At 47.1% G+C, this 17572-nt stretch overlaps 1 protein-coding gene across 1 annotated transcript in view; it reads left to right on the top strand.

Moving 5' to 3' along the window:
- Positions 1-17572, top strand: part of LOC140392897 (E3 ubiquitin-protein ligase HECW2-like) — a 595816-nt gene that overhangs the window by 490468 nt on the left and 87776 nt on the right. Inside the window, 3 exon segments of the mRNA XM_072478670.1 lie at positions 9292-9401; positions 12699-12819; positions 15047-15160. Of these exon segments, the coding sequence (XP_072334771.1) occupies positions 9292-9401; positions 12699-12819; positions 15047-15160 (345 nt within the window).

Genomic DNA, 17572 nt, shown 5'->3' with positions numbered 1-17572 from the left:
GCCCATCCCGTCGAACACATCCGGATACTGAGCGAGAATGGCGTCAATGCCAGATCCACATTGGAGGATGTTGTTGTGTAAACCCGCTGCACGAGGTTCAGCTGCTTGCAGGCATGCGCCAAGTAGGCATGCCCTGTCTGGCTTGACAATTTCAAAATGTAACCGTGCATGGGTACTCCGGTTGGAGACGAGTGCCATGATGGCATTTCCGTTGTAGTCCAGGGGCCTGCAGGCTGCTGGAAGGTCCTTGATGCGTTTGAAATGTGCCTGTGAGAGGAGGTTGGCAGAAGCACCTGTGTCCAGCTTAAACTGGATGGAGCAGTGGTTGACTTGCATCACCGCACGCCATTCGTCCGCAGAATCCACAGCGAGGATGGATTGAATTTGTGATGAGTTGGATGTGGCATTTTCACATTTGGTAATGATGCCCACACAGTAGGCGGAGTCCAGGCATTCTTCCTCTGGATCCGTTGTGCTGCCAGGATCAGAATCCTGTAATCGTTGTTGCACACTCTGAACCCGCCGTCGTCGGAATTGGGAGCGCTGGCCCCTGACTAGTGGTGCAGACCTCAAAAGGCTGCATAGTATCTCGGCTTCCCACAGTTTAAACATCGCCTGCCTCTTGCAGGGCAGTGTTTCTTTAATTGGGCGTTGCTGCAGTTCGAGCACGTCATGATGTCGGTGTCCTGACGCTCTGCGCGCCGTCGCACATTCGCAGTGCAGGTGTCGGCCACTTCGTTATCCCTTTCGCATCGCGCATGCGTGGGGCCCCGGGAAAAGCGCGCGAAATGACCGCTTTCAGCAATGCTGAGGCGCTGCATCCGGGAGATGGCCTGCACATTCTCTGCCTCGTGGGAGGCAAGTTTCTCAGTTTCAGCTGATTTGTACTGGGCATAGCGATTTTTGGCATGCTCATGCACTGTGCATGTTTCAATCGCGACCGGCATGGTCATATGCTTGATTTTCAGTAGCTGCTCTCTCAGAGGATCAGAGTGAACTCCAAAAACGATTTGGTCTCTGATCATGGAGTCAGCAATATCACCAAAGTTGCAGGACAGCGCTAGCAGGCGGAGGTTAGTTAAGGAGGAGTTGAAAGATTCATCTTTACCTTGTAGACGCTGCTTGAATATGTAGCGCTCGAAGATTTAATTGGTGTCCACTTCACAGTGACTGTCAAACTTGTCCAGGATGGTCTGAAACTTTGTCTTGTCCTGGCCTTCGGTGAAGTGAAAAGAGTTGAAGAGTTCGATGGCTTGATCACCCGCTGTTGAGAGGAGAAGCGCGATCTTCCTTGCATCAGATGCACCCACGAGGTCTGAAGCTTTGATGTACAGCAGAAACTTTTGCTTGAATGTCCTCCAGTTGGCACTGAGATTGCCGGAGGTCCTGAGCTGGTGAGGAGCCTGAATCTTCTCCATGGTGCTGGGATACATTCGCTGGTCGTCACGGAATGGACTGAGGTAAACCACCTAGATTAAGCAGTCTCCTGGTAGCATGTCTTGTTATGTACTCTGGGATAACACAGGCTGCAACTGGATGCAGCTTTAACCAAAAGATACTCCAGACCTTGAAGTTAGTTCAATCTGATTTATTGAACCAGTAGCACAGTTAGCACAGTTCTCTATGAGTTCGACTCTCTGCTAACCGAAGTGTGGTTACTCTGTCTGACTGAACCAGACTAGCTCTTAGCCACGTGCTGGAAGTGTGATACTGTAAATACACCCTGACTCACTCTGTAGATGTTCATCAGTGGAAAGAGGCCTTGTGCCTTTTATAGTGAGATACAACCCCTGAGTGTCCTGCCTGCTCAATGGCCATGTCCTGTTCTCTGTGTTCATTAGCTGCCTGTCCGTGCCTGTCTGTATATCATTATCTGCATGTCTGCATCTCATGACAGAGTCAAACCTGGTGGTAAAAAGTCGCCTGCTCAAGATGACCCTTGATTGGTAAGAGACGTAGAGGTGAGTACAGCAAAGCCTACCTGCAATGGTGCTGCGCTGTTGTACACACCCTTGCCAGGGAAGACTGGTTCCTGCTATCTCTCTCCATGCCAAGCTGGCCTTCATGGAGGGGGAGGTGGGGGTGGTTGGGAGGGGGCTAACAGTGGCCACCATAGGGCAAAGAGGTGAATGAAGAAGACGAACAATGGAAGGCAGAGGGAAGACCGAGAGGAGGAAAGCTGGAACCCAACAAGCCTGCATGAAAAACTCAGATAAGGGGGTCAAAAGTATATCATGTTGTTTACTGGAAAGGAATGGAAGGAGACTCCAGGTTCAGTGGTTAGAGTTCTCAGTGGGGCATGGGCACATCGCAGGTAATGGGCTGGTCAGAAGGTGGTTGAATCAAGTACAGACTTCTGTTTGAGGCTGCTAGCCTTTTGCCTCTGGGTTGCTGACATCTTGACGGTCTGGTGAAGACAGGTGGGCTGGCGGAATGATATGAGAGTGCCTGGCTGGTGTTTAAATATGGTGCTGGGACCTTAAAATCCGCCACCAAAAGGCAGACAGACGAATCAGCTGCTGGCCCACCAGGAGAGTCAGAGGGGAACTTCCCTGGGCATGATTAATGAGGTTCCAAGGGCAGAATCTGACGTGGGGTCCTGCCATTCTGGTTGGCGGGACAGGTGCTGCCGGAGTTACCCATAACCACACTTAGGTCGAATTTTCTGCTCCCATTCGCATCGAGGGGGTTTGCCGAATAGATCAGAAAATATCACGAGAACTGCAAAGTCGCACTTTACGTCAACCTGAGAACATGACGCAATTGTCCCCATCCCCGTCATTGGCAGAACACATCATTTTAAGACATTTACATATTTTCAGGCCTGTGCCAGAATCATCACTGTTCTCTCGGACTTTGTCACGGTTGCATTGTTAAACATTAGGTCCTCTAGCCCGCAATCTCAATTTTACATCCTCATGCCCATCCATGCCTACCTACACCCTCAACTCCAATGGTCTTTTGTAACCTCCATGCCAACCTATGTTCCATTCATTCCGATGGCCCCTTATAGTCCCAATGCCAACCCATGTGCCCCACTCATCACTAGGACCTCTTACGTATAGCCCCTATGCTGATCTAGTGCCAACTCATGAGCCCCCACATATCCCCAGGGCCCCTTATATACAGCCCCTATGCCAATGTCATGCTAACTCACGACAATCTATGACTTCCTTTGCCTTTGCACACTCCATAATACCATAAGACATAGGAGTGGAAGTAAGGCCATTCGGCCCATCGAGTCCACTCCACCATTCAATCATGGCTGATTTCAACTCCATTTACCCACTCTCTCTCCATAGCCCTTAATTCCGCGAGAAATCAAGAATTTATCAACTTCTGTCTTAAAGACACTCAACGTCCCGGCCTCCACCGCCCTCTGTGGCAATGAATTCCACAGACCGACCACTCTCTGGCTGAAGAAATTTCTCCTCATCTCTGTTCTAAAGTGACTCCCTTTTATTCTAAGGCTGTGCCTCCGGTTCCTAGTCTCCCCTGCTAATGGAAACATCTTCCCTACGTCCACCCTATCTAAGACATTCATTATCTTGTAAGTTTCTATTAGATCTCCCCTCAACCTCCTAAACTCCAATGAATATAATCCCAGGATCCTCAGATGTTCATCGTATGTTAGGCCTACCATTCCTGGGATCATACGTGTGAATCTCCGCTGGACCCGCTCCAGTGCAAGTATGTCCTTCCTGAGGTGTGGGGCCCGTAATTGCTCACAGTATTCTAAATGGGGCGTAACTAGTGCTTTATAAAGCTCAGAAGTACATCCCTGCTTTTATATTCCAAGCCTCTTGAGATAAATGACAACATTGCATTTGCTTTCTTAATTACTGACTCAACCTGCAAGTTTACCTTTAGAGAATCCTGGACTAGGACTCCCAAGTCCCTTTGCACTTCAGCATTATGAATTTTGTCAGCGTTTAGAAAATAGTCCATGCCTCTATTCTTTTATCCAAAGTGCAAGACCTCGCACTTGCCCACGTTGAATTTCATCAGCCATAGCTTGGACCACTCTCCTAAACTGTCTAAATCTTTCTGCAGCCTCCCCACCTCCTCAATACTACCTGCCCTTCCACCTACCTTTGTATCATCGGTAAACTTAGCCAGAATGCCCCCAGTCCCGTCATCTAGATCGTTAATATATAAAGAGAACAGCTGTGGCCCCAACACTGAACCCTGCGGGACACCACTCGTCACCGGTTGCCATTCCAAAAAAGAACCTTTTATCCCAACTCTCTGCCTTCTGCCTGACAGCCAATCGTCAATCCATGTTAGTACCTTGCCTCGAATACCATGGGCCCTTATTTTACTCAGCAGTCTCCCGTGAGGCACCTTATCAAAGGCCTTTTGGAAGTCAAGATAGATAACATCCATTGGCTCTTCTTGGTCTAACCTATTTGTTATCTCTTCAAAGAACTCTAACAGGTTTGTCAGGCACAACCTCCCCTTACTAAATCCATGCTGACTTGTCCTAATCCGACCCTGCACTTCCAAGAATTTAGAAATCTCATCCTTAACGATGGATTCTAGAATCTTGCCAACAACCGAGGTTAGGCTAATTGGCCTATAATTTTCCATCTTTTTCCTTGTTCCCTTCTTGAACAGGGGGGGTTACAACAGCGATTTTCCAATCCTCTGGGATTTTCCCTGACTCCATTGACTTTTGAAGATCATAACTAATGCCTCCACTATTTCTTCAGCTATCTCCTTTAGAACTCTAGGATGTAGCCCATCTGGGCCCGGAGATTTATTAATTTTTAGACCTCTTAGTTTCTCTCGCACTTTCTCCTTTGTGATGGCTACCATATTCAACTCTGCCCCCTGACTCTCCTGAATTGTTGGGATATTACTCATGTCTTCTACTGTGAAGACTGACGCAAAGTGCTTATTTAGTTCCTCAGCTATTTCCTTGTCTCCCATCACTAGATTACCAGCGTCATTTTGGAGCGGCCCAATGTCTACTTTTGCCTCCCGTTTGTTTTCAATGTATTTAAAGAAACTTTTACTATCATTCCTAATGTTACTGGCTAGCCTACCTTCATATTTGATCCTCTCCTTCCTTATTTCTCTCTTTGTTATCCTCTGTTTGTTTTTGTAGCCTTCCCAATCTTCTGACTTCCCACTACTCTTTGCCACATTATAGGCTTTCTCTTTTGCTTTGATGCATTCCCTGACTTCCTTTGTCAGCCATGGCTGCCTAATCCCCCCTCTGATAACCTTTCTTTTCTTTGGGATGAACCTCTGTACTGTGTCTTCAATTACTCCCAGAAACTCCTGCCATTGCTGTTCTACTGTCTTTCCCACTAGGCTCTGCTCCCAGTCAATTTTCGTCAGTTCCTCCCTCATGCCCCTGTAGTTACCTTTATTTAACTGAAACACCTTTACATCTGATTCTACCTTCTTTCTTTCAAATTGCAGACTGAATTCTACCATATTATGATCACTGCCTCCTAAGTGTTCCCTTACTTTAAGATCTTTTATCAAGTCTGGCTCGTTACATAACACTAAGTCCAGAATGGCCTGTTCCCTCGTGGGCTCCATCACAAGCTGTTCGAAAAAGCCCTCCTGTAAACATTCAATGAATTCCCTTTCTTTGGGTCCACTGGCAACATTATTTACCCAGTCCACCTGCATATTGAAGTCCCCCATGATCACTGTGACCTTGCCTTTCTGACATGCCCTTTCTATTTCGTGATGCATTTTGTGCCCCTGGTCCTTACCACTGTTAGGAGGCCTGTACATAACTCCCATTATGGTTTTTTTGCCTTGTGGTTCCTCAACTCTACCCACACAGACTCCACATCATCTGACCCTATGTTGTTTAGTGCTATTGCTTTAATTTCATTCCTAATTAACAAGGCAACCCCGCCCCCTCTGCCCACATCTCTGTCTTTTCGATAGGTTGTGAATCCCTGGACGTTTAAATGCCAGTCCTGAACCCCCTGCAACCACGTCTCTGTGATGCCTACCATGTCACTCCATGTCAACTCGCCCGGCATTTGCCATGGCAGACCTCAGGAACTATGCAGAGATTAAATAAAATCAATTTCTAAGTATCTATAACAGACTTCACTGTTTAACCCCTAAATTGTCTGCTACGTCTTCTACGTTCCTAATATCTCCCTATCAAGACAAGTGGCAATGCCTAATTACATAAATTAATAGTTATTGATTTCTTATTTTGAGATCTTTTACTCTGCTATTATAGTTGTTACATTTTCCACAAAAGCATGCTTAATATTAAACACATGGGCAGGGGACTTCCGGTGACGGTGGGCGGGAGGCAGCCGCACACTGGAGGGCTCCCGCTTGGGAATAGAAATTTTGGGGTTTTAACGCCCGGTCCCAGGGGCACAGGAGGCTGAAAAAGCTGTAAGAAGGCACAGGGAGGAGAAATGTCCAAGCTTGGGAAAAAGACGGCCGTGAAAAAGGGGGTTAATGAAAGTCCGCCAGTGAGTGGAAAAGTCAGCGCAGGAACTGTAAGGAAAGCGGAGGCTGGAGCACCAGGGAAGGCCGCATCGCTCACAGCAGAAGAAATGATCAAAATGATGGCTGTGGAACTTGAAAAACAGTTCATAAAGCACATGGAAGCGATGAAGAAGGAGATGGGGGCGGTATTGAAAGTGCTGGTGGAGGAGGCGATTGCCCTGGTGAGGGTGGCGGTATCAAGCGCAGTGGTGGAGGTGCGGGAGCAAGGTGAGACACTGAAGGAAGTGGAAGAGGCATTATCGCAGCACAGTGATCAACTCACCTCGATGGGGAAGGAGTTGCGGAAGGTGACCGAGACCAACAAGGGTCTGCGAGCCAAAATAGAAGGCCTGGAAAACAGATCCAGGCAGCAGAATCGGAGGATCATGGATCTGCCCGAAGGGGTGGAAGGCCCTAGGCCGACGGAGGATTTTGCCACGATGTTGGCGGGGCTATTGGGGGAGGAGGACGATCCCTCTCGATACGAACTGGATCGGGCTCATCGGTCGTGGAGGCCGCTACCAAAGGCGAGTGAGCCGCCAAGAGTAGTAACTGTGGTACAGCGTGAAGGAGAAGGTCCTGTGCTGGGCAAAGCAGAAGCTGGTGGTGCAGTGAGCTGGAGCTGGTATACGCATATACCAGGATTTTACGGTAGAGCTGGCGAGGAGGCGGGATGCCTTCAGCCGGGTGAAGAAGGCGCTGTACATCAGCAAGGTGCAGTGCGGCATAGTATATCCAGCCAAGTTGAGGGTGACCTACAAATCCAAGGACTTTTATTTTGGGACGGAAGAAGCGGCGAAGGAGTTTGCGAAGGCAGAAGGATTGTGGCAGAATTGAAAAATGGGACTGAGAGTGGGTCGTGTACCGATGTGGCCTCATGTAGCTTTATTTTTTCACTGCGTGTTGGTGTATGGACTAAATGAGTCAACACTATATTTGGACAAGGGAAGAGTTGGGACTTTCATTAATTGGGGCATGGTTGTGTATGCTGGGGTTGTGTGCTAAAGAGGATTTATTGGTTTTCCTGGGACCGGGCAAGGGGGAAGGAGACCCGGGCGGGGGCCTCCACGCTGGCCAGTTTAAATCGGCCAGTGAATGGGAGTGAGGTGGGGGAGGGGCTGCGGCCATCGGAGCCTGGTAGAACAGGTTTCGGTCAGTCTAGCCGGGGTGAAAAGTTGGGGGAAGGAACCGAGGTTGGGGGAAGGAGTTTACAAGAGGAAGTGGAGGGGAGGAGTCTGGGAGGGGAGTGGGGGGGTGTCTACAATTCATGGGTGCCATTCACAGTACTCTTTCGGGGATTGGATGGCATTGAATATTAGTGGGTGGTTGGGGGGGTGGACTCTCTGTGTCAATGGTGACCAGGGGCGTTTCCTGATTCCTTTTTCTTTTTTCCTTTTTTCCTCCTTGGGAGGTTTAGTTTTATTTGATGCTTATATTGTCTGGTGGGTCGTTATTTGGGGGGTGATGGGAGGATGGGGTCGTTATTGTTGGTAGGGGGATTGACATTGTGTTCGTTACCGTTTACTGTTTGTTGGTGGGGGGGTAAATTCTGAAGAAAATGTGAAAATGAAGAATAAAAATATTTTTTAAAAAAAAACACATGGGCAACACGGTAGCACAGTGGTTAGCACTATGGCTTCACAGCGCCAGGATCCCAGGTTTGATTCCCGGCTTGGGTCACTGTCTGTGTGGAGTCTGCACGTTCTCCCCATGTCTGCGTGGGTTTCCTCTGGGTGCTCCGGTTTCCTCCCACAAGTCCCAAAAGACATACTGTTAGGTGAATTGGACATTCTGAATTCTTCCTCAGTGTATCCGAATGTGGCGACTAGGGGTTTTTCACAGTAACTTCATTGCAGTGTTAATGTAAAGCCTACTTCTGACAATAAAGATTATTTAAAAAAAAATACAGGCTCCATTTCCCTGGCTCGGAGATAGAGTTGTGTTTTAGAAAAAAGCATTAGAAGTGTCACGTTCAGATTATATTAAAGAGTCAGGACAAAGATGACACTAGGTGAACATATATATCCCTTTCTTGTTAAAGGTTTGAATATTATCTCTATTGCTAACAATAGTTGTCACATTAACAATGAACATTCATTGTCAGCAAGTAAAAGTTCTGAAACTGTATTAACAATAGTGCCTTTCATGACCTCAGGATGTTCTAAAGTGCTTCACAGCCAGTTAAGTTATTTTGAATTGTAGTCACTGAAATAATTTTGGAAACATGGCAGTAAATCTGCACATAGCAAGCAAGTCCCCACAAATACACATGTAACAGCTCGCATGGGACCTATGGGGTGGGAATGATTATCTTACCTGTGGTCTTTGCGGAGTATAAGCTCCCCCCACTAGGGGCAGGGGCTCTCTATTAACCTTAGTACAAAAGGTCAACCAGTAAAACACCAACCAGAACAAGAACCCGGTAGGGATCTACCGAGCAGTGTATATATTGTGTTGCAAATAAAACTATGTTTCTTTATTTTCCTCAGTGTGGACTCCCCGTGTTCTTATTAAAACCTGAATGACGATAATTGGTTGACCAAGGTATTGGGAAACTCCTCTTGCCTCCTTTGACTAGTGTCATGGATTCCTTTATCTGAGAAGGCAAACAGGGACTTGGTTTAATGTCTTACCCAAATTAATGTAAACCATCATATTAAATTAAGAGAAAAATGTGGTATTTGCACACCAGCACTAGTCTGAAAATATATCTGTAAAATCGTAGAATACCAACCTGAACATTATAAATAATGGAAAGGAAGTTGATGTTTTTAAAATAATCTTCTATTATTTGGTTTCTGTCCTGGGCAGTTTGTTTGAAGACGAGATTATGTCCTATGTGCCACCACATGCCTTACTTCATCCCAGTTATTGCCAGTCTCCACGTGGTTCCCCTGTGTCATCACCTCAGAACTCCCCAGGTAAATGACCGATAAATATACCGTGTTATGATTAGAATGATGAAGTGTAATAGAAAGTGTAAAGAAGAACATAATTTCCATGTAATATTTTGTAATAACCTGGTGAAAGACAAGTCATGAATGCTTATTAGCTTGCATATTTGCATTTAAATCATTCTTATTCAGCAAATTTTAAATAAGATGTATGAATTTGAAGCAAGAAGCAATCAAATAAATCAAGAAAAGTATAAAATATTTGAAAGGAAAATCCAAGGAGATGGAATTTAATTGCAAAAAAGAAATTAAACAACAGGAAATTTCAGTTGCCTAGAGACATTATGCTCTCTATATTTATCACCTCTGCTAATGAGATTATCACTGATAGTTTTCTAAAAAGAAATTAATAGGAAAGGGGATTGGAATCTAGTAATATTATAAACAACTTGAGGAGGGATTCAAAGATTAAATGAAATGTGAGAACTGCCCACATAATGATATTTCTATGGAATTGCTATTAAAGTGATAGCCTCCTATTTGTCAGCTACACATGAACAGGTTTACATTGTTCATTGAAGATTGGCTTTGACCAATTACAGTGCTTGAAACTTGAACTAAAAATAAGGTGAGATTTTTATAAGTTCTATAAGATGCATGTGCCAATAAATAGCCTTTATTATGAGGGTCCCATTTTGCCAGGTGCCTAATACTTTTCGCGAACTACAAATTTGATTGTGCTGCCCGGTTATTCTTTTTATTGCATTAGGCCCTTTCCTACAAAGAGATATGAAATTTAATTTCACTTTGACATCAAACAAGCGCGACATTTAAATAATAGTTTTGGAATTGATTCAGTGCACACTGAAAAAATAAGATTAAAATTTAAATTATTTTTTATATTTATTCTTTCACAGGATGTGTGCCTCACAGGCTAGGCCAGCATGTAGGTACACCCACAGTGCTGTTAGGGTTAGTTCCAAGATTTTGACGCAACAATAGTGAAGGAATGGCTTCAGTATCGGAGGAGTCACAAGTGGTGTTTAACATTGTATAGTCATCAGTGAACATCCCCACTTCTGACCTGAAAGATGGAAGGTCATTGATGAAGCAGCTGAAGATGGTTGGACCTAGGACACTCCCCTGAGGAACTCTTGAAATGGTGTCCTGGGAATGAGATAATTGGTCTACAACAATCACAGCCAGCTCCCTTTTTGCTAGGGATAACTCCAACCAGTGGAGAGTTTTCTTCCTGATTCTCATTGATTTAATTATGCTAAGGCTCCTTTATGCCACACATGGTCAAATGCTGCTCTGATGCCAAGGGCAGTTACTCTTCCTCAACTCTTGACTTCAGCTCTTTCGTCTATGTTTGGACCAAGGTGCAATGAAGTAAGGAACGAGATGGACCTGACGAAACCCAAACTGAGCGTTAATGAGCAGGTTATGTTGAATAACTGCCACTTGATAGCATTGTTAATGGCACTTTTCATCACTTTGCTAATGATTGAGAGTGGACTGATGGCGCAATATTTGGCCAGATTTGATTTCTCCCGCTTTTTGTGGACAGGACGTATTTGGGCAATTTTCCACATTGTCAGGTAGATGCCAGTATTGCAGCTTCCAGGAAAAGCCTGGAAGCTGCAATATTCCACCTGAGGAAGGAGCAGTGCTCCGAAAGCTAGTGTTTGAAACAAACCTGTTGGACTTTAACCTGGTGTTGTAAGACTTCTTACCGAGGAAAATCCTGGTTAGAGATGTTGCTAGTTCTGGAGCACAAATCCTCATTATTATTGCAGTATCCAGTGCTTTCTTGATATTACGTGGAGTGAATAGCATTGGGTGAAAACTGGCATCTGTGATGCTGGGGACCTCAGGACGAGGAAGCCAAGATAGATAATGCATCTGGCACTTCTGGCTGAAACCGGTTGCAAATGCTTCAGCCTTATCTTTTGCTCGGTTCCCCCATCAATGAGGATGGGGATATTTGTGGAGCTTCCTCCTCCAGTGAGTTGTTCAATTATCCACCACCGTTTTTGACTGGGTGTGGCAGGACTACAGAGCATAGATCTGATTCATTGGTTGTGGAATCACTTAGCATTGTCTATAATTTGCTGCTTATGCTGTTTGGCATGCAAGTAGTCCTGCATTGTAACTTCATTGGGTTGACTGCTCATTTTTAGGTATGCCTGGTACTGCACCTGGCATGCACTCCTGCACTCTTCATTGAACCAGGATTGATCCCCAGCTTGATGGTAATGGTAGAGCTGGGGGTATGCAGAACCATGAAGTTACAGATTGTGGTTGTATACAATTCTGCGACTGATGATGACCCACAGTGCAGCATGGATGCCCAATTTTCAGTTGCTAGATCTGTTTCAAATCTATTCCATTTAGCATGATGGTAGTGCTATACAAAACGATGGGGGACATCCTCAATGTGAAGACAGGACTTTATCTCCAAAAGGACTGTGTGGTGGTCATGCCTAGCAAAACTGGCATGGACAGATGCATCTGCGACACATAGATTGGCAAGGGCGAGGTCAAATTGGTAGTTCCCTCTTATTGGTTCCCTTACCAACAGCAGCAGGCCCAATCCTGCAGCTACCTCCTTTAGGACTTGGCCAACCCAGTCAGTTGTGGGGCTACTGAGCCAGTACTGGTGATGGGACATTGAAGTCCCTCATCCAGAGTACATTCTTTACCATTGCCACCTTCAGGCCCTCTTCCAACTGGTGTTCAACATGGAGGAGTATCGATTAATCAGCTAAGGGGGGCAGTAGATGGTAATCAGCAGAAGGTTTTGTTGCCAATCTTTGACCTGATGCCATTTTCTTCTTCCATCCAACACCTGCCCTATTTCTATCTCTTGTCACAAAAGTAAATTATGGACGAATGGACTCACCTGTGTCTTGCACTTTTGTTGGGTGGGCTAGAAACAGGACCAGTTCATCCTTTGGGACAAAATTTTCTCTTGGTTTCATATTCCAAACCAAAGGTGCATGAGATAATTCATAAGTATAAAAGAAAATGTTGGAAATGTACATAATTTTTCTCACCTTCTAAAAATGAAAGATAAAGTTCGCATTTCACATGAGGTCGGTAGGTTCTTTGACCAGAAGCCCATATAAGGGCACTAAAAGTGTTTCATTAGATTGCTAGCAGATCTTACAGCTTTATATAAAATACAAAGGCAAGTGTCTCACTTATACCTGTTATTGAACCTACTACTGTGAATCATTGATGAAGTCTGACAGATTCAGTTTTGTTAACTTGGAGTAAGTGAATTCCTTTTTGTCAAGTTTTAAATACAATTTTTTGCAGGTACCCAACGTGCCAATGCTCGAGCTCCAGCTCCTTATAAGAGGGATTTTGAAGCTAAACTCAGAAACTTCTACAGAAAACTGGAAACAAAGGGCTACGGACAAGGACCAGGAAAGTTAAAGTGAGTCATGAATGGGGAATGTTGAGAAATAACTGTATTGCGGTTGTTTGTTGAGAGCTGTGCAGAATATTTATAATTCAGTTGAAATTTTCTGGTGTGCCTAGAAGATGTAGTTATCAATGATGTCTCCAATGTCTAGCTAATCGTATTATGATCCAATGAGTCCCAATCATCTACACCGTTGGGCTCACTGATCGACTTTGGCTACTGGTCAAGCAATGTCTTGATTTTAAAATTCTCATCCTTGTTTTCAAATCCCTCCAGGGCCTCACCTCTCCTAGCCGGGATTCTCCGAGCCTCCACGCCGGAATCGTGCTCGGTGCGGAGGCGGAAAATGGGGTCTCAGACCCGCGATCGGCTCCGACGCCGCGCCACAATTCTCCGGAGAATCGGCGCCGGTCAGGGGCCATTAAAAGAGGCTCCCGCAGCGATTCTCCGCGGTCGACCGGCTGAGTTCCCGCCGAGTTGCACTGGCATGGTTCCCGTATGGCTTCACCCGGCGGGAGCTCGGACTCGCAGCTGCGGTGGACGTCCTGGTGTGGGGGCGGGGGATCAGACTCCGGGGAGGGCCGCCATGACAGCCTATCTTCTTCTGCGCTGGCCCGCTGTGTGGCTCCACATGTTGCGCGGGAGCCGGAATGAAAACGGCCGCCGCGGCATGCACGGACCCGCGACCGGCCGCCGCGCGCATGCACAGACCCATGGCCGGAGGTGCAGGGCCCAGTATCAGCCAGCAGGAGCAGTGCGGTGCACGCTGGGACCTTGCTATCCCTCTGAAGTTGGAGAATCACTCCGGACTTTTTGAAAAAAGTCTGGAGTGATCCGCGCCCGTTTTCCGGCGGGCGTGGGGACATAGCCCCATTATCGGAGAATCCCGGCCCCTATCTCTGGAATATTCTCCAGGGCAGCATACCTCCGAGATATCTGCGTACCTCTACTTCTGGTCTTTTATGCATCCCTAATTTTTGTTGCTCCACCATTGATGGCCATGCCTCTTGTTGCCTTGGTCCCAACTCTAGGGCTTTCTAAGATGCTTTCTTCCTTCAAGACACTACTTAAAACCTAACTCTTTGACAAAGCGTTTTGCTCACCTGACCTAATATCTCTTTATGTGGCTTGGTGTCATAGCATCTTTTATAATGCTCCTCAGAAGTGTCGGGAGTTTTCATTACATTAAAGGTGTTATATAAAAATAAGTTGTTGATAATTAAAGCCAATGTAAATTGCAGAAAATAAATTTCAATCGGGATTAGTGTAACAAGCCACATAATACTATTTGGGAGAGATGAGTGGATGGTTTGCTCCCAGGCTTTCATCTTGATGTCAGCTGATAGAATGCACAGGAATGTAGCCCAAGATGGTTGTCCAATCAGTTTTTTCCTTCTTGTGGTAAACAACTGCACTTAAATCAACACTTTGCTTGTAGCATAACAGGAATGAATATTGTTTAGCGCTATGGCCATGAACCTCTATCCTGCTCTTTCCTGCAACAATTTATGCTCCAGATAATTAGGGCACCAAAGGAGACACCATGGGAGGGATTCTCTGATACTGAGGCGAAGTGTTGACGCCGTCGCGCTTTACGACGGCGTCAACAGGCCCCCAGGAGCAGGGATTCTGAGCCCGACAGGAGGCCTGCACGGCACTGGAGTGACCCACAGCGCCCGGTGTGATTGCGCGCATGCCCAGTGACTTCCTTCTCTGCGCCGGCCCCTGCGCAACATGGCATAGGGCTACAGGGGCCGGCGCAGAGCAAAAGAGGCCCCCAGCCCGAGAGGCCGGCTGCCGATTGGTAGGCCCCGATCGCGGGCCAGGGTCGGACCCTCCCTCCCCTCCTACCAGGCCGCCCCCAAAAGGATGCACGCAGAAGTCCCGCCGGGTAAGACCACACATGGACAGCGGAGCGGGACTCGGATTATTTTTGCGGCCACTCGGCCCATACCGGGCGGACAATCGGCGGGGGGGGGCTGCGTAGAGCGGCCCACGACCGACGGTGGCAATGGCGCCAATTCTCCACTCACCGGAGAATCGACGGACTGACGACGGAGTGGCATCGCGCGATTCGCGCCCGGCCCGGCGATTCTTTGACCCGATGTGGGCTGAGAGAATCCCGCCCTATATTCTTATTTAAAGTACGAGATAAAATTATGCGATATGTATGGTTTGTTCTGGTTTTGTTCTTTTGCAACAGTAAATTGATTCATTTTGATAAACTTGTGTAATGAAGGTTGATCATCAGGAGAGATCACTTACTTGAAGATGCATTCAACCAGATAATGGGCTGTTCCAGGAAAGATCTTCAAAGGAATAAGCTCTATGTGACATTTGCTGGAGAGGAAGGGTGAGTACACATAGAAACATAGAAAATAGGGGCAGGAGTAGGCCATATGGCCATTCGAGTCTGCTCCATCATTCACTATTATCATGGCTGATCATCCAACTCAATAGCCTGTTTCTGCTTTCCAAAGATGATGCAGGGTAGGTGGATTGGCCATGCTAAATTTCCCCTTTGGGTCCAAAAATGTGCAGATTAGGTGGGGGAGTGGGCCTAGGTATGGTGCTCTTTTTGAGGGCTGGTGTAGACTCGATGGGCCAAATGGCCTCCTTCTGCATTCTTGGGATTCTATGATCCCTTTCTTCCCAAGAGCTATATCTAACTCCTAGAAAACATACAATGATCCCAGGCTGAAATGTTGGGAGTGAACCCACATCTAATTGGCTGGGTCACCCAGTAGCAATTTGACAACCATCAGGCCGTTAATTGGCTCCAGGAGGAAGTCCCAATTCTGGGAGCGGCTGGCCAGTCATATGACCAGAAGCTCGCCAGTCCCACCAGAAAGCGGTGGCCACTACAGGCAGTCCCCAGAGAAAAGATGCCATGGACCTGGACTGGTCCTCAACTTTGTAAGTTTATGGTCTCGTGAGGGCCAGGCAGGCAGGACTCCCACAAGAGGAATGTGGGCCAGTTTGTCAGGGTGGTGGGAGGAACTACTGGGGGGGGGGGGGTTGTGGGAGGTCACCTGGCAACACCCAGTAGCAAAGAATGGGCCCAGTGTCACCACCATGGTACCCAATTTTATGCCCCCAAACCTACCCACCTGCCTCTTGGGGGGGGAATGGAGAGTTTCAGCTACAGAATCTTAACCATCTTTAATATTGTATTAGTGCAGTGGACAATTAATAAAAGCTTCCTCTTAACTCAAAACTGGAACTTTCCATTTTCCATATGATTTTGTCTGTATTATGATGTGACAGGGTAACAGCAACAAAGTATCTTGGGCTAGAGTTCATCACAGACCCAAAAATAATTTACCCAATGTTCAGCACCTTTAAAACGTACACTAACTCTTTGGTAAAGTGCTCATTTCCAGAGAGTGTGTCCACATAAAAATCCACAGCTGACAGATTTTAAATTCTTAATGTGTCTGCCAAACTACGAAGGAAGATGGCAAAGATCAGCACAAATGAGTGCTGTATAGGGTATAGGTTTAGTGAATAACTCCTTGATTACGGCGTTCTATGCAGAGACTGAGTTTGGCACCTATCCAGCAGGCTGGTTGGCTAGTGAAATGTGAACGCTTGTCAGGATGGATTTCTAATGAATAGATATGGGGCTGGATTCTCCGGTCGCCGACGCCAAAATCGCGATCGGCTGGAGAATCAAAGTTCCCAACCAAATCAGGGGCAGCGCCGCTTTCGCGAGTACGCCTTGCCACGTATTGACGGCCTCAGGACATTGCTTGAGGCCTGCCCCCCGATGTTTCGCACCCGACCGGCCGAGTTCCCGACGGCGCGGGACACATGTGGTCTCATCCGCCGGGAACTCGGCATGGCGGCTGCGGACTCAGTCCAGTGCCGCCGCAGTCGGGGGAGGGCCGATCCGCGGGCAAGGGGGGACTTCATCATGGGCTGGGGGCACTGTTGGGGGGGGAGGTGGTCTGCGGCGTGCGAGCCGGCTGAACGGGGTGAGTATTCCGCAGGCCGGGTCCATGAGTGGCCGCCGCCATGTTGCAAGTGCGCATGCACGGCCCTGGACCCGGCAATTCTCCGGTTCGTATCGGCAGCTAGAGCCGGGTGCTCTACGCTGCGTGGCTGCGAGCCCCCAGCCAAACGACGAATCGGTGCCCATTTTACACCATTTTTTCTGGCGTAAAACACCACCGTTCCCACGCCAGCGTGGGGACATAGCCCCAGAATCGGAGAATGCAGCCCATGAACTTCCAGATGTGGTAGTGTTCTGTTTCATAAATCTTAATTAACTCATGGTAAACATAAATCATGGTTTCCATTGACACCGCAAACTGCTGGTTCAAAGTGGACAAGATCTCCAAGAAAATCGCGCATATAGACACTGACATCAAGTTTCTACAAAGATAGGGCAGCACGGTGGCGCAGTGGTAGCACTGCAGTCTCACGGCGCCGAGGTCCCAGGTTCGATCCTGGCTCTGGGTCACTGTCCGTGTGGAGTTTGCACATTCTCCCCGTGTTTGCGTGGGTTTCGCCCCCACAACCCAAAGATGTGCAAGGTAGGTGGATTGAACATGCTAAAATTGCCCCTTAATTAGAAAAAATGAATTGGGTACTCTATATTTTTTTTTAATTTTTAAAAAGTTTCTACAAAGATGCAAGAAAGCAGACAAGATCCCGAAAGGACTACAGATCACAAACCCACTCAAGTCGACCTACAACACTGACTACGCTGAGAGATTCTGCCATCGCACCTCTCTCACACTCCTCAACCACCTCGTACACC

Source organism: Scyliorhinus torazame, chromosome 2, assembly GCF_047496885.1.
Source record: "Scyliorhinus torazame isolate Kashiwa2021f chromosome 2, sScyTor2.1, whole genome shotgun sequence".
Taxonomy (NCBI): Eukaryota; Metazoa; Chordata; class Chondrichthyes; order Carcharhiniformes; family Scyliorhinidae; genus Scyliorhinus; species Scyliorhinus torazame.
This window is presented reverse-complemented; position numbering and strand designations above follow the sequence as displayed.